Source organism: Gymnoscopelus braueri, assembly GCF_963280865.1.
Source record: "Gymnoscopelus braueri genome assembly, chromosome: 14".
Lineage (NCBI taxonomy): Eukaryota > Metazoa > Chordata > Actinopteri > Myctophiformes > Myctophidae > Gymnoscopelus > Gymnoscopelus braueri.
The window spans coordinates 36889199-36911870 of record NC_137619.1 but is presented as its reverse complement, the minus strand read 5'-3'; the positions used below and the strand labels follow the sequence as shown (position 1 = coordinate 36911870).

Sequence of the window (22672 nt, the reverse complement as noted above, 5' to 3'; positions counted from 1 at the left end):
CTAGTAATTGCACTGAGGCTTTTTTTTAGGTCTGTTTGTGTTGGTGTGCGTGTGCGTGTGTGTGTGCGTGTGTCTGTGTCTGTGCGCGTGTGTGTGTGCTGTTTTCTACAGCATCCCATTTAGTTTTACATAGTTTCCCTTCAGTTAGTACACTGTAAAATCACGGCAAAAACCCATACAGGTCCATTTGCTCATTCTCAGAGTTAAATTAAAACAGAGGATTTCACAGTGCATGACACTGAAAAGTCAGGCATGATGTTAGGGAGTTCAGACTGACTGCAACGCCAAAACTCTCTCTCTCTCACACACACACACACACACACACACACACACACACACACACACACACACACACACACACACACACACACACACACACACACACACACACACACACACACACACACACACACACACACACACACACAAATATAATTATACACACAAAAATGCAAACCCAGATAAACACAGGCGGGGGGAGCAGGAGGTGGAATAAGGAGGGGTGCTAGTAGCCTCTCTTATCACACGCCAGGTGTACGGGTCGATCCCCACCAGTGCACGTTGCCACCGTGCAGCAATGCTCACTCACACACACACACACACACACACTCTCTCTCACACACACACACACACACGCACACGCGCACACGGTTGCTCTCCCCGCTTCACCATCGCCATGCCGACAGGAGCAAATACACTCCCCTGGCATGAATAAACAACAGCGGCTGCAAAAAAGAACCCTCCATGCTGCACTCTCTCCTCCGCAAGTTTTTCTGTCTCTCATACAGAGGCCTACTTTCTCTCTCTCTCTCTCTCTCTCTCTCTCTCTCTCTCTCTCTCTCTCTCTCTCTCTCTCTCTCTCTCTCTCTCTCTCTCTCTCTCTCTCTCTCTCTCTCTCTCTCTCTCTCTCTCTCTCTCTCTCTCTCTCTCTCTCTCTCTCCTCCACACGTTTCTTTGTCTCATGCATAGTCTCTCTCTCTCTTGGTGAGTTACTGTCTCTCGCTCTCTCTCGGTGAGTTACTGTCTCTCGTGCATGCTGTCTCTCTCTCTGTCTCCGTCAACCCTAACAGTCACTACAGTAGCCTACCACTTCTGACTTATTAGTTATTATGCTATAACACAGTAAAACCCTCAGTGTTCACAGAGGTGGAAAGTAACGAAGTACATTTACTCTAGTACTGTACTTGAGTACAATTTTTAGGTACTTTTACTTTACTGGAGTATTTCCAATTGTCTATACTTTTACTTCTACTCCACTACATCTCGGCGGCAAATATTGTACTTTTACTCCACTACAATTATTTGAAAACTTCAGTTACCAGTTACTTTGCAGATATAAATGATTACATTATAAAACATACATTAACCACTTTAGCCTTATTTTATACCTAGGCTATTTGAAAATAGCCGATCTACAAGCTCAGAACGCGTCGCGACGTGTTGTGAGCTTGTAGATCTGCTATTTTCAAACATTTTAGTTCTTTTACTTTTGGTACTTTAAGTACATTTTGATACCAATACTTTTTTAATTTTACTCAAGTAATTTTTTTTCCCGGACTTTTACTTGCAACAGAGTACTTCTACATTGCAGTATCGATACTTTTACTTAAGTAAAACATTTGAGTACTTTTTCCACCACTGAGTGTTCAATTAACTCTGAGAGTGTACAACTGTAACCAAATTACGGGTCCATTAGGTCACATTTGTACGTCTCAAGAGTTACAAATGGACAAATGAAAACTGAGGATTTTACTGTGTAATTTCCTCTCCTCTCCCACTTCCTCTCCCTCGCTGCATCTTTTTCTCCCGATCCACTTGACTTGCAGTTATCTGTCAAATTCCACCCCAGCGTTCTGCCGTGGGTGAATCAATCAGAGTTGACTAGCTTTCGGCTTATCTCCATCCCAGGTGATTGATTTTCCTCGTTAGGTATAATTTGATGCTCTACCCCATCTCTTCCAGAGCAAATTAAATTGTAGTAGAGCTGAATGTGTGCTGGTCACATGAGCGACCGAGCGAGCATGTGCACATGTCTAAGGGAGAGAGGGAGAGAGAGAGAGCGAGAGAGAGAGAGCGAGAGAGAGGGCAGGCGAGTGAGAGAGCAAGTGTGATCGTCTGTATGAACTCAGTTTAAGTGTGTGTGTGTGTGTGTGTGTGTGTGTGTGTGTGTGTGTGTGTGTGTGTGTAGACTTATCACCTTCCGTATATGTATGTCTATGCGTGCACGTAGAGTATACTGTATGTCTGCAGTAAATTAGTTTGGTTCAGGTAATAGGTATACTGGCAAATGCATGATGGGAAATTGTTGAACCGGGCTGCCTATCCACGCATGCGCACACACACACACACACACACACACACACACACACGCACGCACGCACGCACGCACGCACGCACGCACGCACGCACGCACGCACGCACGCACGCACGCACACACGCACGCACGCACGCACGCACACGCACACACACACACACACACACACACACACACAATAATAATGCAATCAATGTATTAGTCTAACCATCAGTCATTGTATCAAGATTTGTGCACAACTTGTTACTGAAGATGTTGAACTTTGATAGAACCCTGGTTGTATATGGTATTATGGGTGAGAAGTAATTGACATTGACCAAATCAATCAACTCCATCTGTATGCTTATCTGTGCTCCATGAATGAGCAGGTCTCATTGTGTAGCAAAACAGGTCTCAGAATCACACTTTAAGCACATAAACAGATGCAAAGCAGATTCTTCCAAAATAGGTTCTCAAAGTGGGGTCTGGGGACCCCCAGGGGTCCTTGAAGGGGTTCCAGGGGGTTCCCAGCCAAATGTATAGTTAGGAACCATGGGTCTGAGTGTACAAATGGAACCAAATGGACCCGATTTGTACACTCTGAGTTACAAATGAACACTGATGATACTACAGTGTAGTTTGTGGGTCCCAGAGATAAATGGTATCAAATGGGGTTCCGTGGCCAAATGCATTTCAAACTGGGGGTCCTTGAAATTAAAATGTTTGAGAATAACTAATTAAAAATCTTCTCTTACATGGGGGTCCCTGACATATCTTTTCAAATGGCGGTCCGCAGGCTATTATGTGTAAATGTGGGGGTCCTTGACATGAGAAAGTTTGAGAACCACTGCTGTATAAGACATAGTCCTGATACTTAATTTTGGGAAAGTGAAAAATCTTTATTCATGTAGTACCTCCAACCAGTCCCTAGTCTGTCTTTATACAGGTAAGAGCCTGGCTGAGACTTAGAGGGTCTTGGTGACCAGTTCATGCCTTCCTTTTCAAGATGGCTGCATCATCTGTGACCCACCTCATCCTTGTCCTCGGCCTGGATGAAGAGAGGCAGGGCGAAGCCCACTTGGGCCAGCTCGGTGATTCGGACCCGGTACTCGGAGCTGTTGAATTTGGGGGCGTTGTCGTTCTGGTCAATCAGCAGGATGGTGAAGGTGGTTATGACCGTGGCCTCTGACGGAGAGCGGTCATCATTCAGCTCTGTTCCCTGAGAGAGAGAGAGAGAGAGAGAGAGAGAGAGAGAGAGAGAGAGAGAGAGAGAGAGAGAGAGAGAGAGAGAGCAGAGAAAGGGAGTGGCAGAAAAAGAGAAAGATGTGAGACGCATTTCATTGCACTGAAAATGTCATTTAGTATGAGGCCGGTCAGCGCGCAATCTCAGGTCGGTATTTACAGCTGTTCATTTATTGGATCAAAAGATGGACAGACACAAAGCAATCATAGAAATAGGCACAAAGTGAGGCCAACAGAGGGCCAAGTGCGCACGCACGCGCTCACACACACACACACACACACACACACACACACACACACACACACACACACACACACTCGAGCAATGAGTTATAAGAGAAAGGAGTCCCATTGAGAAGACCCAATTACTCTCTCCTTCTCTTTCTGTGTGTGCCAGCGTCCAGTGATGTGAAGGCCTCTGGAAAAAATTAAGGGAGAAAAGGGGGGAGATTTGGAGAAAGACGGGAACGGAGAGCTCTGGGCGTTTATTGATGGAGCGACGTCACACACAGGCAATAGGAGGCCGAGTCTGGAACAACACGGTGGTCCGTTGGGTAATCGGGGTAGTTTAGCCTCTCTTGTCCCCCCCCACCACTGAATCATTTGACCTCCACCTCTATGCTCAATGCTATCTAAACTGGCTGAAGTTGAGAAATTAGTTGTATTACTATGGCAATCCACAATCAATAGCTGCGCCATCTAAGAGTAGCGCAAGCAGAGAGAAGGGGGGAAAGAAAAAAAATCCATATCTTATAAATACATTTTTGGGGGAGTTTTTTCTTTTTCTTTTTTCGTTTCAGCACTTTTGCTTATTTCACTTCTTTGTAATCATTGATTTCAATTAAGAAGATAGACTAGGGATGAGACTTTTTTTTCTCCCCACCCTGAATCCTTTTTATATTAAACCTGAAGGTGCAGTGATAGTATATAATAGTATATATTTGAGTATTTCAAATACATTTTAAACTAGAAAAAGTGCTCCTCGGAGCACAGGTCTCCGCCAGGTCAGGTAGGTTATTGTGGCCTCCTGGTGGCGCTATAACAGGCCAATGTGAAAAGGGTGGCACTTATTCCTCGGCCTAGTGGGAATATGTGTGCAAAATGTCACTGAAATTGCATGCTGCGTCCATGATGTGAGGTATTTTGTTGAAAATGAACCAATCCTGCAAACTTTGGAAGGCAATCTTAGGCAATCAGGATAGAATATGGGAAATCGGACACATCCGTGTTGATCACATGACTAGAGATACTGTGTACCGATTTGTGTGATGTTTGGACAAAATCTGTAGGAGTCGTATCAAAAAATGGGTTTTGCACAAATCGGCCTCCTGGTGGCGCTATAACAGGCCAATCTGAAAAATTCGGGCCAGAGGTTCTGAATTGGCATCCAGGGAGTGTGTGTGCAGACGGTGCCAGAGATTAGCTGCTCAAAGACAGATGGACACACGGACGGACACACGGACGGACAGGGTGCAAAACATACTCTCTCGCCATGCCTTTCGGCCTGGCGGAGACAATAAATAAAAGTCAGCAACATAATAGTACTGTCTCGTACTTTTTTTTACAGACAATACGTAACTGCTTTTTGTGACGGCCGGTGAGGTTCTTGAGGACCATTTCTTCCGCGATACATGTCAAAACGCTTTGTCAGGACGGCCCATCAAAATTCACAAAAAGGAAGGTACTGCATGGATCCTGCAAAAAGCTAGGCCTTTGATCAGAAATCCTTCAACTTCTGCTGTCGCTTCAAATCCATTCCATGCACCGTCTCACACACTTTGAGGTGCAACGTTATAAGAGTATAAATGGCAGAGACAGAGGAGATGAGGGGACCAGGTGGGTTGACTGTAGAATGAGAAGCGTTAATTTATCTACTTGTAACTCAGAGAGTGTACAAATGTAACCTTAATGGACCCTTATGGGTCAGCCGGTTACAAAGCGCGGCACCGAGTGCCGCGCTATGAGCTTGTATATCTGCTATTTTTTAATAGCCAAAAGAATCTAAAAATGACACACAGATGTGTTCCCGGTCACAATGGGTTAAACGAACACCGAGGATTTTAAGATGTAGGGCCAGGGGCGAGAGGGCAGGTTCCACATGATGAAAAGCCAAGAGAGAGAGACTTAAGCTCTGCGGGAGGGAGCTGGCTCAAATAGAAGGACGTCTCAGCACCTTTGAGGACACCAAATCCCACTCCTTCATCCCCTCATCCTCGTTTGCTCCATGTCCTTCCATGTGGTTTTCCCCTTCCCCAAACATTAGGCTGTGAATCGCACATCATTATCAACGCTAAGTGCTGTGATTACAAATCTAATTGCCGAGGAATCCTGTTGTTAAATTTAACTCGGGTATTGTGTGTCACATACAGGCAATTTACACTTTCACACAGCACACACACACACCATCACATATAGTATGGTGACGGGATGATGACAGGATCTCACACCGCAAATATTCATTTAACGTGCAATGCGTTTGTCTCACATAAGGGGTTGACACTAACGTTTGCCCGACTGCCCGTGGCAAGTAAATAAAACTTTCGGGCAAGTGGAGTTTGCTTTCAGGTTTCCCGACGGGCAAATGCATTCCGTCTTCATTAAATATTATAGGCTATTTATGAAGAACAATGATACCTTTTTACAACTAGCAGTTGCACTCATTCTGGTTTTTCAAAGTGACTGTTGCCATTTGGATTTAACATTAATTTGTTATAAAAGCGCAACTTTACCTCTCATTTTATAATGGAAAATTGTCTTTTTGGGCAAGTGGGCATGACCTTTGTGCAAGTAGAACATGACCTGTACTTGCCCGATGGGCAAGTGCCTCTGAAACCCTAGTGTCAACCCCTGCACATCATCGGAAATAGGTTATTGGAGGATTCTTTTGTGTTTGAGTGTAGTATCAAAGCTAGAGACGGTGCTGATGTAATGCAGTAAAGATATCGAACCCCGGGGAACTCAAATCCCTCTCCTGGGCCGGTGGTAATATCTACGTCCCTTCAGGATGGCTTACCTTGACAGTGAGGGTGAATCCTGCTGAGTAAAGCGGGTTCTCCCTGTCGAGCTGACCGTTCACTGTCAGAGAGCCGCTGATGTAGTCCAGGGCGAAGACACTGTTGGAGTTCCCTACACACGGATAGAGAGAGAGACAGAGAGAGAGAGTCAGAAAGGCAGACAGATTGACAGGTAGAGAGACAGCGAGCCGCACAGACAGAAACAAACAGACTGGAGAAAGAGACAGAGGCAGAGACAGGAAGAGAGAATCAGGAAGACCACAGACAGCAGGAGGAACTGCACGAAATTCAGAGGGACGTGAGAATGCGGTCAGGTGAATAATTTAAGGTAACCATTGGAATGTACAGTAGGAAACACTGGAGACAAGACGGCATGGGCAAAGGTGTGTGCGTGTGCACGCATGTGTCTGTGCGTGTGTTCATCATGTAATATGGATACTAGCGTTAGTTATGCTGCCTCCGTCTCCCTCTCCTCTCTGCCCTGTGCTGACCCACTGCCTTCAGCCTGTCCGCTTGACGCCTGCATCACTTTGTCTCATCTGTCACTGTCATCTTCCCTTCCTCTGCTTCTTCTTCTCCATCAGCCTTTCCTCCCCACCACCACCTCCTCCTCCTCCTCCCATCGTTAGTTCATGTTCCCCATGTCCCCAGGGGGTCAATTCACACTGGACTCCGTCAATTCAAAATGTAAATTGAAGCTGATATTTACATAATCGTGATGAAGCTTTTGCCCTTTTTTCTGTTTTCGTTTTTTTTAGTATCGGTGTAAGAAAGAAAGATAGGAAAAATAGTCCAAAATCTGCAGCGTAAAAACGTTTTACTCCACCAGTGTTCGAAAGACATTGCTAATAGAGTAACCTAATTATCTCCACCTCCAAGGATTTCGACTGGGTTCATGTTTTTGTCATTCAATTAGTTTATCTCTCTGTCTGCAGGATCTCTCCGAAATGTAGGAACATAATTGCATGAAACTTGGTGGAAATTCACTTCTCATACTCAGTGGCCAAAGGTGGGAGTGGTGTGGGCGTGGCTTCTGATCAAACTGCATGTAACTTATGTATCTGGTAGACATAAGAGGACATGAGAAACACAAGATGCAAACCATAGATTATTAGTCCAATCAAACAAAAATGGGGGTGCTGAACACGTGTTGTTCTGCAGAGTGCCATCGTTCTAGTTCCATTTGAATGTCAGCAGTTTAAATTAAAGTTTCAATCTCCTAGTAAAAAAGGAAAGAGTCATCACTTGTTTCAGGGGACATATTTTAAAACAAGTCAATTTGCTTTGGAATCAAATCAACTGAAAGATGCACCATCTGTTTCAAAGTCTTTGATTATATTCAATGATAATTATTGCAATAATGCACTACACACTCAAGAGTAATGCACATCTTTAAGAACACTCTCTCTGTGAATGAAGTGGCTCCAGCTCCAGCCAACGTTTCCTCACAGCTCCAGATGAACCTGTTAGCGACGACATCCTCCTGAGTCTTGTTCTCACATCTTCTCGTCCCTCTCCCCTGCTTTTCCATCCCTCCCCATGCACTTTCTCACTCTTCATTGGCTCAATTCTCTTTTTGTCACCACCTCTCTTTCACTCTCTCCCTCTCTATTCGTGTCTTCTTTTCTGTCTTTCTTCCTCTCTCCTCCTCTCTCTCTCTCTCTCTCTCTATCTCATTCTCCTCCTTTCAGGCAGATGGTGTCTGCAGTTCTTGCCCACTAATTACACCAAGCAGATGGAGACGGCAAACAAGGTACGAAGACGCAATCGTCTCTCCACCCTCAAAGTCTGCACACCTTTCACTACCTCCCCTCCCTCCGCTTTGCACCATACATTTCTCTCATCTATTCCTTCAGCCCCCTGCCCCATCTCTCTCTTCTCTCTCCCCCCCCCTCCCTCTCTCCCCCCCTACCCCTCCTCCCCTCACTGCTATTCTGCTCCTGTCATCTCATTAAAGCAGTCCTCCATTATTCTAACTCAGACATGACAATTATTTGTGCCACGCGAGCACACTGAATGCCCACACAAGCTTGATTGAGATTCCTTGCTGTCTGCGACATGTGTTGCCGTGTGAGGGGCTGGAGAGTCCTTCCCCCCCTGCAATCTGCAGATAGCAGCTATTCATACATGTGAATGTTATCAGAGCAATCTGCTCGGTGGAAGGCAAACAATGGGAGTGGACAGGGGCAGAAAGAGAGAGGGGCTCGGGAATAGAAAAACCTACACGCAGCTAATTCAATTATGCCTCACTGATGCCTACAAATTCCTCTACTGCACCTATTTGCCATATTATGTTTAACAGGGCCCGGCCCTAGGATTTTGGAGGCCCCTAAGCAAGATTGTTTGTGGCCTCAAAACACTCCCAGCACAACCACCAAATCACACGCACGTACGCACGTACAGTGCCTTGAAAAAAAACGTATATGCTGATAACATTATACTAATTTATTCAATATTGGGTTGTTGTGGGCAATGCACTCAGCGACTCAGGTATCATTTTGACCTTACTCTCTCACCTGAACCTGGCTGTTTTCTTGGAAAACATCTATATGGAAAAACGAATTATCAGTAAATGATTATTCGATTAATTGTCCCTAAATGTGCTGTAAATATACCATAAAGCCCAGTGGTGAACAGTAGTAATGTACATTTACTTGAATACGGTACTTTAGTGAATCTTTTGAATATACTTTTAACTTCACTACATTTATATAGGTTGTCAGGTTGTCATTATTTTTAAGTATAGTTTCAGCTGTTGATACTCCAAGAATGCACTTAAGTATAGTACTCGAGTGTACTTAATGTGACTGTTCACCAAGTATGAAAAATGTGACCACGCTGATAATTCTGACCTGTCATTTGAGATACATGTGACACAGTGTATCACAGTCACAGTAAGGGCTCAGGCTAATTGAGAATCTTGTGAACAGTCAGGTAGAACATAGGATCACATTTTTTGATCGCCTGCGAGTTTGGCCTTTCTTCCTGCTCCAGCAGAAACCAGAGAAAAGAGTGCATCAGATGAAACATGGCTACTCCTCTTCTTGACCACATCATCACAGAGTGTGTGATGCCCAATTTACTTCCCTATATGAGTCATCTCCTCAAACCCTGCATGGGCGAGTTCCCTCTGGCTAGTGACACGAAGGTGTAAGAGCAGACATCTTCATTGGAAATGACTAAAGCTGATCTGCCATCACCAGAGATCACTGAACAGGGGCAGGCATCACAGGAAGAAATAAAGGCCAAGCTTTCTCAAGAAGTGTGATCTTCTGAGGTGGAAATGTTCACAGGTTTCTCAATTAGTCTGAACAATGTCTGAGACTGTGACAGCCCCCCCCCCCCCCCCAATTGGGCATAGATAGTTTTGCCCAAAATCGGGACAGATCGAAAGTGGCAAAAAGGCCGTCGCTACTTGATAAGGGCAGTGCTGAAAAATGGCACACCTGCTTAGCAAATCTCTTTCCTAGAATGAATATAGGCTAGCAAAAAATTTGAATGCACATTCATGTAAAGAAATCTACCTATCTACTGACTAAACCAGTGGTTCCCAACCAGTGGTCCGGGGACCACCAGTGGTCCTTGAGGAGTTTCCAGGTGGTCCCCAGCTAAATGATGGAGAGTTGATAACCAAATGGACCCTCATTTAACTCTTGAGAGTGTAAAATAAAAAAAAATTGAATGTAGAAGAAATAAATAATTGATATTTTGACAAAATCATCAAATCAACAAACGGTGGTCCGTGGCTCAAATGCCGAATAAATAATGGTCCTTGATATGAAAAAGGTTGAAAACCGATGGTCTAAACCACTATCAAAGATGGGCAATTTGATGGTAGCGTCATCCTGTTTGCTAATAATTCAGCATATGTGTACTGTTTGTATGATGTGTTTGTATGATACACTTTATCTATTTTTATTTATTTATTTTCTTATATTTGTATGTCTTATCTGTATGCAATATGAACCCCCTGAGTGTCTGGAATAAAGTTTGAATTGAATTGAATTGAAATGACAGCTGGCACAGCCAACGGCAGGCCATAATCACATACAGTAGCCACGTGCTAACAGACTGGAGCTGCACTGTGACTGTAGCGATACAACCTGCGGGATTAAGAATCCCTCTTCTTCAGACAGCGTGTAGTAATAGCTGAGGTGTGGACTCCAGAGTAATAGGTTAGAGCAGTAAGTATACACTGCACAAAGGCCCAGGTCAACAGATTAACCTCTGTGCCTGTGTTCTCCCCTCTCTGTATTATTGCCCCTGTGCCAAGGAGGACACTGAAGGAAGGGGGAACTGTGGTATAGAGGGAGGAGAAAGGGTACATAGTGGAGGGCAGTGAGGCCAGGAGACAAAGCACTGCCTTCGGGTAATTAGGCTGAGAAGGTGGTGAGGTGGAGGTAAGGAGCACAGCAGAGACTGCTGCTTATATTCAGCCACATTATCGGTGAAAGTGAGAAAATGAAGAAAAATGTGTTTCTAATAAGCATCGTAGCTGCTGTTGTGCTAGTGAAACTGTGAAACACTTTGCATTTAAAAAAACACAAATCAACAACTTAAGGTAGTGATTCATTAGGCGATTTTGTGGGAAACACGCTTAACACTTCTGGCAACAGAAAATAAATCATACCTTTAGTGAAAGAAATGGACTGGATTGTTTCCCAGAATAAAAATAAAGTCTCTCTTTAATCTATGAGACAATCACTGGTACAATATCAATCATTGGACAACCAAAGGTAAACAGTGTTGATGCATAACTGTGCCATTTTCAGTTGGTGTTTGTATGTACATTTCGTTCGGGGCGTGAATGTCGAGTTCGACACGTACGTGCCACCGCCGATGTGACTGATATGACCATATATGGAGAGCTGTGTCTGTCTGTCCTTGTCCCTTTTATGGCCATATATGGAGATCTCTGTATTTGTCAGTCCTTGTCCCTTTTATTCCCATATAAGCAGACCCCTGATGTCGTCAGTATATGCCCAATTGCCCATATATGGGCATGCTGATATAACTATTCATAGGGGTGGGCAATATATTGTTGAAAGAAAATAAATATGCTCTAAAGAGCCAAATGTATAGTGAACAATTAAAAGTGGATGAAACAGAGTCTAAACAAACAAAGGACATTGTGGCACACTTTGTACTGAAATTTTACATGTTACTTGTTGTATAACATAGCTAAACAATGAAAAGGGACAGTGATAACAGGACACGAAAGGAAGCGATTAATTTTTCCAATTGAACTGGCATTTGGCCAGTCTCTCAGGGGGAGAGTGGGTGGGTTATTATTGTTATTTCTGTAGTTTTCATTTATATTGAATTTGATAATTGCCTTCTTGTTGTCATTGCTTGATCGATGAAAACTGAAATAAAACATTTGAATATAACTGTGCAATTTTGAGACTGAAAGTGGAAGAAATATCAGAGTTGAGTACAAAAATAGGCTAATTAACTGACGTGTGTCTTTGGGAACATGTGTTGGGGTGGCATCGTAGGGCAGCGGATTCGTTTGGTTCACACACAGCGAGGGGTGCTACGTCTCTAAATTGTTTCAGCGGCTCTAGTGGCCTGACCAGAATGCCAATCTTCACCAACAGACGTTCCTTGCCCGCATGACTGGGCACTCACCTGACTGAGCAACCAGTAGCAAGGAAGACACACACACACACACACACACACACACACACACACACACACACACACACACACACACACACACACACACACACACACACACACACACACACACACACACACACACACACACACACACACACACACTCTATTTCTGTGTGTGTGTGTGAGTGTGTGTGTGTGTGTTGCTAACTTGCAGGGGTTGATACTGTGAAGTGAGAGTTGGAGTGGATTGGCCAAGCCCTCACATTACCAACTGTAGTGGACTGGAAAATGAGAAACATGCAATGATTTCCACAAGCGCGTCTGTATGCACACACACACACACACACACACACACACACACACGCACACACACACACGCACACGCACAAACACACTTTCTATTTCCTTGTGGTGACAAATTTAATTTGTGCGCAATTGCTTGTATTGGAATTACCAAAGCATCCCATAATCCAAACAGATTGCTGCTACAATTTCAATAATCCCAACAACAACACAGTAATAAAATGACCGAGGGCTGCATTTCATATTACGTGTTCACAAATAGATTTAAATCCCTGTATCATGAGAACTCGAGAGTGGCCACGATTTCTGGAAAGAATATGCTCATTTCGAATTCCCTCCACCACTTTCAGAGAATGAAAGCGAGAACGGGAGAACGGGAGAGAAAGAGAGAGAGAGAGAGAGAGAGAGAGAGAGAGAGAGAGAGAGAGAGAGAAATATAGAACGGCTGCAAAGAAGAAAGAAGAAGCAGAGGCTCAGTGCACTGAGTCGCGAAAGTGAAAAACATACGTGTGGTTATTATATTGGTGGGGTGGGCAGGGGGGGGGTTCATGTGAGAGAGAAGGGAAAAAAAGAAAGAAAAAAGGCATCTGATTTGATGAGTCCAACCAGGCGTGAGACAAGTGGATGACAATGACTTTCTCACAGCAATGAGCTTTTGAGGGCAGCCGAAGCAAGAGTTCTCCAAGCGTAATTGCCATGACTAAGTCAGTGACAAGTGTTTTCGCTAGTTTCTGACGCCACCATGGGGGCAATGGGAACATATTCCCGGTAATGTGATATGGCATGCAGCCAACGTTCACAGTCTTGGGGGCTAAAAGACGTTGTGTACTTCGCTAAATGTACACAAATTATTGTAACTTTTAACCCTTTAAGACCGGGAACGCATCTGTTGTCATTTTCCGATTTTTTTGGCTATTCAAAAATAGCAGATATACTGTACAAGCTACGAGCTTGTAGATACACACACACACACAATCTGCAAATCTTTGAATATATATTTTTTAAAGTGAACATTTTTAACTCTGTTACAACTTCTGGGACTCCCTGGAACAAAATATTTTGAGATGGGGGTCTACGGCCAAATACATATAATTTTTGAGAACCACTGATATTATAGCAAAATACGTTTTTTTTTAGACATTTGTAGAATCCCCAGAAGCAATAAGATTTGAGTTACATTATGTTCGCTTAAAAAATACGTATATTCAAAGATGTGCGCAAATTTTCACGATTTAAAGTGCCGCTTGTATATCTGCTATTTTTTAATAGCCAAAAGAATCTAAAAATGACACACAGATGCGTTCCCGGTCTTAAAGGGTTAAGGATTATGCCTGCAGGAAAATTAGGATGATTATGATGGTTTTTAGTAATTGTCTCCAATAGGCACGTTACAGGCCAGATGAACAGGTGAATAGACAGATGCTTGCATGCATTTTGCGTGCACCCTTCACTGGATGACAGCTCCTGTTTGAGGTCTGTGTGTGTGTGTATGTGTATGTGTTTGTGTGTGTGTGATGTGTGTATGATGCACGGTGATAATGGCCCCGTGGGTGTCTTGCCATTGGCAGACGAGCTGCATTTCATGAATACTCAATGAACTACGTTTTATCAGAAGTTTCTGCTCAAAAAAAAGTTTCGGTGAAAAATAGCCTGAGACAAAGCGATGATCAAGATCATAGAGTAATAACTATGTTTCGAGCACTGGATTGATGTGATGCACGTGACTGCAACAATCTGGGGCCGTATTCACAAAGGACCCTATTTTATTCTTACAACTAAGTTATCTTGAATGGCACTAAAATCGTACAGTGGCTATTGTGTGTATTTTCTCTTAACTCGTTAAATCCGGGGACGCATCTCTGTCATTTTTAGATTTCTTTGGCTATTCAAAAAATAGCAGATATACAAGCTCATAGCGGGGCACCGAGTGTCACGCTATGAGCTTGTAGATCTGCTATTTTTTGAAAAATCTTGAACATTTGTGCAAATCTTCTGAATATAAATAGATTTTTAAAGTGAACATTTGTAACTCAAATATTTGCTTCTGGTGGTCCCTGGGACAAAATATTGTATAAATGTTCGCTTTAAAAATATACAAGATTTGCACACATGAGATACGTTCCCCGCATTAAAAAAAAAAAAAATCACAAATGTGTGAATAAAGACTGGGCAGAAATCTAAAGTTATGGGAACGGCTGACCTTGTTGCCATGGATGACATTGTGCTTCATGAATGCACTAACTTACAGTATACTCACTGTTAGTACAGATATGAAATATTTATTTCTATGGCGTCAAGGCTGTATACGATTCTTTGGTCTGTGTCAGTGAATTCATCATAAAATAGCAGGAGGAATTCAAATAGCTTCATTTTCTGAAAAATGAAAAATAATTGATATTGCTTTTTCATGCATGAAAACTAAAATAAAATACATATGGCACCTCAAGTTTCCAATAGAATAGTGTAGTTCAAGAGTCCAAGTGTGCCTTCATGCTACAACAAACAAAAGGGGGATAGGTGACAAAAATACAGTATATAATCTGTAGCTCTTGGATTACTCATTATTTTGTCCACAAAATGAACATGTCTTTCTTTGTGGGAGAGCTGCAGGCTGTTGACAGTGTGATGTCATGTGTTGGTGGGATTGTAAGTGTTATTCTGAGGTCCTGCAGAGCATTTAGTCTAATACTAGAGTAGAAAGCCCAGATTCACATAAGTATGTGGTGGAAATGTTTCTATGGCAAACAGGATGTATGTTGATCTATCATCACCACTTTTTCTCCCTTCGATTACTCTGCCTCACTATGTGACTAATAGTCTCTCACTCACACACACACACACACACACACACACACACACACATACACACACACACACACACACACACACACACGCGCGCGCGCGCGAATCTCCGATTCGCAGGCTCATGTCAATTGGGGCTAGCAAGATAACGTCAGCAATTCCAGTCCGGTCCAATTTGTTTATCTGCATTTCGAATGGCCTTGGCGAAGCCAACATTTATAAACTCTGCCTCTTGTATTTTCGTTTCCACATCATGCACGCAAGTGATAGTGATCGAGAAAAATCACAGCAGTCACACTATGTGTAGGTCACTTTCAGCAACACCTCTGCCATTCTCGCTGCAACCGAATTTTTAAGCGAGAGCTTCAGGGAACTCGAGAAGTGAGGGAAACGAGGATTCAACTACAAGACATGGGATTCGTCTTCAGATTACCTCTGCCAGAGAGCACAATGCTGCATTTTCAGATCCTGTATACGTCCAGGTTAGCGAGAAGAGGGGGTGGGGGCAAGGTGCCCCACACACAGCATCTGAGCTGAACAGACCAGTATAGCAAAAATGAATACACATATCATAGAATTGCCATGCATTTTACTTAAGGGTTGCACAACTTTTTTTTTTTTTTTTTTTTCTAAAATTTTTATCCCACGATTTTGTAACCCTATTTTTTACACCCAGTGCTAATTGTCTATGTAATCCTGGGCACTACCTTCCCTCTGCCAACCTAGGGAGGCCAGGGCCGAGCTCATGCCTCCTTCAATGCATGAGAGCCAACTGACCTTCTTGTCACCTGACAGGGGAGAGTTTCCCTGGTTGGACGTAGCGCGTGGAAGGAACACGTTATTCCAACCAGTTCCCTTCCCCTCCATCAGGCGCCCCGGCTGGCCAGGGGGAGGCAGTATAGTGACCAGGATTACTGCATGTTTTTGTGAGGGTACCTACCCTAGGAGACACGGGGAGAACATGCAAACTCCACACAGAAAGGCCCTTTCGCCAACCCCACCTAGGGTATGGGCACTAATGACGCGGAGGAGAGAACACAACCTTAAGAAAGGGTCCGTAACCAACCCAAAGTTTAGGAAACACACTGGCCTATTCGAATCTAATACACTGTCGGGGTCGGATTGGGACGCTACATTTGACTGGTAATTGTAGGATTTTAGCGGTCCACTGGACATACAGTATGCAACAACAGAATATTAGGCTCCACGCCCAGTATGGTCATATTTAATGAGCAGTTTAAAAATACTGCTGGCCTTTATCAAACATAATACTCACTCTCACTTTTGTCACAGAACAGAGACCTAGACGTGGCTGATACATCAATGACGCACTGCCCAGCTCAGACTAGAGAGATATGCACATCAAATACAATGTAATGTTACTTTTCTTTACTGACATCAAGCCTGGAGAGGAGTTCAAGTTTACCTGATTGCTGTTCCCACAACTCACTCTATGATTATCCCCCTGTAACAGAGAGGACCTCTGTTACTATGTTTGCACATGCAATTTAACCTATAGTATTTGAACGATATTTGCACAGCATATGGGCACTTTAGGTATTGGCACTTTATTAATTTGTGCAGTTGTATGTATATGTCCTGATTTTATTGTTGATTGAATACATTTTTAACTGAACATTTTGAATTGTGTTTCCTGTCTTGTTGAGATGGCCACTCAGCTAATTAGTTCCACCTGGGGACAGAAATGTTTGGTGGTAATCAGGATGGGCAGAGCAATGCAATGCGTATAATAGGAATGAGTGCAATAGGGCATAGCAGTGGCGGCCATTTTCTGGTTCCACTTCAAAATACTCAATGCATTTTTCCCATTGACATTTCCAAAAATATTTATATCAATTCATTTAAGCCTAGAATCAAGCCATCCAGGGTCCTGGTGAATCATGACCATAAAATATATTTTTTTTCAATTATATTTAATTATATGATATACTATATTTAATAAATACCCTTTGTTTTGCCGTTTAAAAAAAGTTTTTTTTCACAGAATCAAACGTTTTATGGTCATGATTCACCAGGACCCTGGATGGCTTGATTCTAGGCTTAAATTAATTGATATAAATATTTTTGGAAATGTCAATGGGAAAAATGCATTGAGTATTTTGAAGTGGAAAAAGAAAATGGCTGCCACTGCTATGCCCTATAGACTTAAATGCAATATGTATAGAAGTGTACGATATGTAATGTTCAGTGACGATTGGAATCTTAACAGTTACTGTTCAAGTTGAGCTATTCTGTCCAGTATAATTGGGCTGGACCAAGTCAGAATGGCAGAGAGGGGGGCTTGTGATGTGTTTTTAGTTGCTTATGGTTGTTGTAGTAGTGAGGAAAGCATATTTTGTAGTTCAGTGAGAGTTTTAATATACTTGTGGGGGTTAAGGGTATTTAAGTATGTATGGTGTTTATTTATGTATTGTATGTGTATGTATTGTATGCTCTATTTATGATATGCTAGATTTAGAATACAGCTCTTTTGAATGGTATAGTCCAGGCTGGCTCATTAGCTCAGCTGAGCATAAAAGGCAGGCACTTGCCTGTTAACTGAGGTTCTGTTAAGGAAAAAGGTGGTGTTGTTCTGGTCGCAACCTACTACATGGCTCTGTAATGATTCTCTCTCTCTCTCTCTCTCTCTCTCTGAGTCTTATAATCACATAAGGGGTGCGTCTTGAAGCACAATACAATAAAAAACATACAAATTAATCCCCTCATTCATTCATAGCAAGCACCACCTGTCTTGTTAATCATTAATCAACATAATCAATATTACTGATTCCATCCATATACTACTATCCCCCCATCCACAAGTCCAAATGCAACCAATAGGTACAGACAATCAAAGACAAATAAGCCAGACCACAGTAATAATATCCAAGCCTACTAGATATAACAGACAGACAGACAGACAGACCAACCCTTGGCAATCAGCTAAATGAAAGCCATGCATTTACCTTATGAAAATACGTACCGTTAACAGAGACTCAGCATCCTTGCTAAGCAGTAGCCTGGCAATACCCATGAATGTATTTTGACAAGCAGATTTGAACATTGTCTAGGGAGCCAAGGTAAGAAACGTTCAAGGTTTCTACTACAACAGTGCACGCGCACTGCTGTGCTAGTCATGCACAGGGGCACTCAAATGGCCCAACATATCATTGGGCCCTATTTTTGCCGGTGCCTTACCCATTATCCCTAAACTTCTTTGCCATAACGGGTAAGCCACTGGCAAAAATAGGGCCCCATATATACAGTAATTCATTGAAAAGTTGAATGTTTTCAATATGCTATTGTAGTAGATTAAATAAGGTTTTCATTAAAGTCTTCTAAATGACATAAACATATTGTCTGTCTATTGTCTGATTATTGCCTCCTCAAGTCTTCTCAATGAAATAAATGCATGGTATGTGAAAAAGTCGTATTGCCCGGCAAAACTTGATTGGTAAGTGGCGTTGCCATGGCAATACTGGCAGTACTGACAGCGGCAGCCATGTATGACCGGATAATGTATGGATGTGGGCTATGACATGCAATGTAATTGTCATCATGACAGGGAGACTATAGCCAAGCTTGGCTTCCAGAGTCAAATTGAAAAACATCTCCTTTGACTTCATGTCACTCCATCATCTCGTCACCGAGGTGCACGCACGCACGCACGCATATACACCATTGATAAATTCACTACTGTTTGTGTACAGTATCTATCACTCTGGTCAGGTGTAGACAGACAATCAGAGATCTCCGCATACTACTGATACATCTGGGGAGATCTAAACGCATTGACTGGGCTTGGCCGGCGGAGAAAACCAGCGATAACAGACAAAATGTTCCCAAACTTCAAAATGTTCAAAAATAGCTAATCTACAAGCTCACAAGGTGTCGTGATGCAATGTGTTGTGAGTCTGTAGATTGCCCATTTCCACTTTTTTGTCTTATGACGACAGGGCTTGGTTAACCTTTTCTCAATAAATCTGTATTTGTACAGTTGCAAGCCGTTTGTCTGAGTTGTGCTCTTTGGGTCCAAAGGTAACTAAACCTCAGATGTGCAGTACATGCCCAGGCAGAACGCAAATGAATGTGAGAGGAGGCAACCTGAAGGCACAGTGTGTGTGTTCCGTCAGAGAATTAAAACCTTTTGGGGAAATGACTGCCAACTACGTGCTGCATTGGGATGCATGTGAATTCGTCCCTTTAGTGAATTAAAATAACTCTTGTATACCCAGGGTTGCATTGCTCATGGGACGGCCTTGCACGCCGTGCAGGAACCTATTTGACCAGGAACGAGCGCAGGCACATGCATAGATTTAAAACAACTTTAAATTCACACCTCAACAAAGTTTACAAAGCCTCCCGACTCACACCAGGCGAATTAACATAGGAATGAGCCTAGATGCATATCAATTGTCCATTGTGTGACCTGTCGTGTAGGTGTTAAGCGACGTGCGTGTCACGTCATAAAAATAGAGTGCAACCACGTTCCAATTCAGCATTTCAACACAAACTAACTAACAACACTACCCCTAACTTCTTGCTGACTGGTTTTAATATGTAAGAAACTAGATCATTTTCACATAAAAATATATGTGCGTAGGAGCCTGAAAGTGCACCAAGCAAACACGATATCTCCCACAAACTGTGGCAATGAAAACATTAAGAGTAAATAGTGTACTTTGCAATTCTCTGATCTTCGCCTGACAAAGTTCTGAAAAACTAAACATTGTACTTTGTCGATTTTTTCCCCCCTATGTATATTCAGTATACCGGTGTCTCTTTACTTGTTCTGGACAACATGACTTGAAACTCATATCACCAGCATTCATCATGTCTCGATATTTCAATGTTTTATCTAAATGCCCTTCATTATACAATGAAACAGTGTTCCTCCGTGCCATTTATTTCCATGCACTGCAAAATGCAAATGTGAATAATACAAATCAAAGAGGAAGAGGCAACGGTGAGATGGAGAGATTGTTTTGGCTACTTATGTTCAACATTCTGATTATACATTTTTTCATACTGTTTATTAAATTAAGTCAAAATAATAATTTCCTGGCATCAGAGAGCTAAATGCACACTTATCAGTCAATCATTGGTGATATTGGGTGTCTATACCAGTGGTTCTCAAACCTTTAAATTTCAAGGTCTCCTCTTAACTCTAACAGTGTACAAATGGAACCAAATGGTTCCATTTGTACACTGTCAGAGTTACAGACTTGTAAGGGTCAATTTAGAACCCCTTACAGGAACCCAGAGAGTCCCTAGAATCCACTTTGAGAACCACTGGTCTATACAGTATGTTATACAACAGTCTACTCAACATACACACAATAAAACCCTTCATGCTAACTTTACAGTGTACATGTATTACTGCTATGGTACGTTCTGGAACAAAATGTACCACAACACAAACTGTAATGAGCTCTTCCACCGGCGTCTCAGGTACCACTCAGATTCTCACTCAGGTCACAGACAAATCTATTGATCCTCATCCTCTCAGTCACATGGAAAATAATCAAACTCAGAGGTATTGATTGATAGCTTTGATCTGTCAGCTCAAGGTGTATAGACTGTTCTCCCTTCAATGAGGCTAGCGATTGAGCTGGCTCTTCTTATCTGCTGGTGTGTGTGTGTGTGTGTGTGTGTGTGTGTGTGTGTGTGTGTGTGTGTGTGTGTGTGTGTGTGTGTGTGTGTGTGTGTGTGTGTGTGTGTGTGTGTGTGTGTGTGTGTGTGTGTGTGTGTGTGTGTGTCAATATGTTTGTCTGCCTCACTTTAAGAATAGAATACAGTAGCTGGGAGTGATGATCCCATCTGCTATTTGACTGTCGTTTGCCATTTGTGTTTCTATACGGAATTCAGCAGCTGGATAAATAATAAGAGAAACCAGGATTGACACATTATGGAAATGTGTCGGTTCAGAAGCGCGCCCTCACTTGACAGGATTCACATCTTACTTTCAAAGTAAGTGTCATCCCCTTTATAAACCCAAGATACTGTATTGTAAGGAGAGGAAAAATACAGTGAAACAAAAAGATGAAAGATGTACACGTATATGGTGCAAATTGTCTTTACAATAAAAGGACAACAAAATAGGGATAAGTGCACAGGTAATGGAGGAACAACATTATATCTACCAATACAATATAACTAGCACATCTCTTCCATTGAGAACATTAGACCCTGGTGTCAGGCAGGGAACCTACTGGTTGATAATGTCAATAAAGTTATTTAAAGCAGATAACACACCAGATTTGACACTGGATGAGTCGCCACTGTAGTTGGGGCATTGTTGCAATTACCGAAAGGAAAACATACATCAAACTTACAGACTGTAGCTTTAAGCCAGGTACACACTAGATCCAGACATCAAACCAGATTTTTCATCCCGGTGATTTTGAGAGAGTATGAAGGACGGATTCATGTGCATACATTTATTTTCAACCACGCAAAATGCTGGATTTTGACATTCATTTAAGCTACAGTATGAAGGATAGAGAGTTGATCGGCATATAAGAAATTAAGATCTGACTTTGACTGAATCAAAATATGTTGCCTGGATATAACAAACACGTTAATTACCAACACTGTAACACAGGTTAACATTTTTCATCTCCGAATTACCTGTAACCCAAAACATAATTATAACATAAGTTGAGCAGTCACTTTGCTGTACCCCCGCCAATATCGGTTATGCTCTACATATAGCAGAGTAGAGCATAACCTGATAATTTTTTTTAGGCAGATACCAATATTTATATTTCAGATAATACAAATTATAAAAATATTTGCACACATTTATAGCAAATGTGGTCAATTCACAAAGAGTTGTGACACATATGTACAGCTACAGTAGCTACAGTAGCTAACGCAGCAAGTCATTGTGACAAGTTTGAGTGAAATTACGGTTGTCAGGGTTATAATTTTGTTAGGGTTATTATATTTGAGTGATGTGTCCTCCTACAGCTGTACACATCTGAAAAATCGTGACTGAGATTGGCGTGTAAATCTGAAAATAATGTCAGGTTTAGTCCTCCATTATGTTCACAGTGGAGACTCACCACTTTTGTTAATGTCATGTCAGCTGATTGTGTAGTCTGCAGAAATATTACTATATATATATTAAGATCAATCCCTCTTCTTGCAGTGGAAATGATCCTAGTCCGTGACAAAAGACGTCCAGGGAGTGAGGCATTATAATTGCGTTTTTTGGGATACGTGTTTTAACTACGTCTAAAAGTTTAGTTGTGCACAGTGGATGCAGTGCATAATGTCGGATCGTGGACATATGTTTATAGGTGAGTGGGCTTCAACTTAGTTATTTTTCCGTTATATAACTCTCCAAGTTGTGTAGGGAGAATCATAATGGAGCCACAACAGTCTTCCTCCT

The 22672-nt window shown here is 42.4% G+C and overlaps 1 protein-coding gene across 1 annotated transcript in view; it reads right to left on the bottom strand.

Moving 5' to 3' along the window:
- The window catches only part of cdh23 (cadherin-related 23), a 317500-nt gene that overhangs the window by 151725 nt on the left and 143103 nt on the right, over positions 1–22672 (bottom strand). The window contains exons 10-11 of the mRNA XM_080448675.1: positions 6549–6661; positions 3324–3512 (exon numbers count right to left, since the gene is read on the bottom strand). Coding sequence (XP_080304801.1) covers positions 3324–3512; positions 6549–6661 — 302 coding nt within the window. The remainder of the gene's footprint in view (positions 1–3323; positions 3513–6548; positions 6662–22672) is intronic.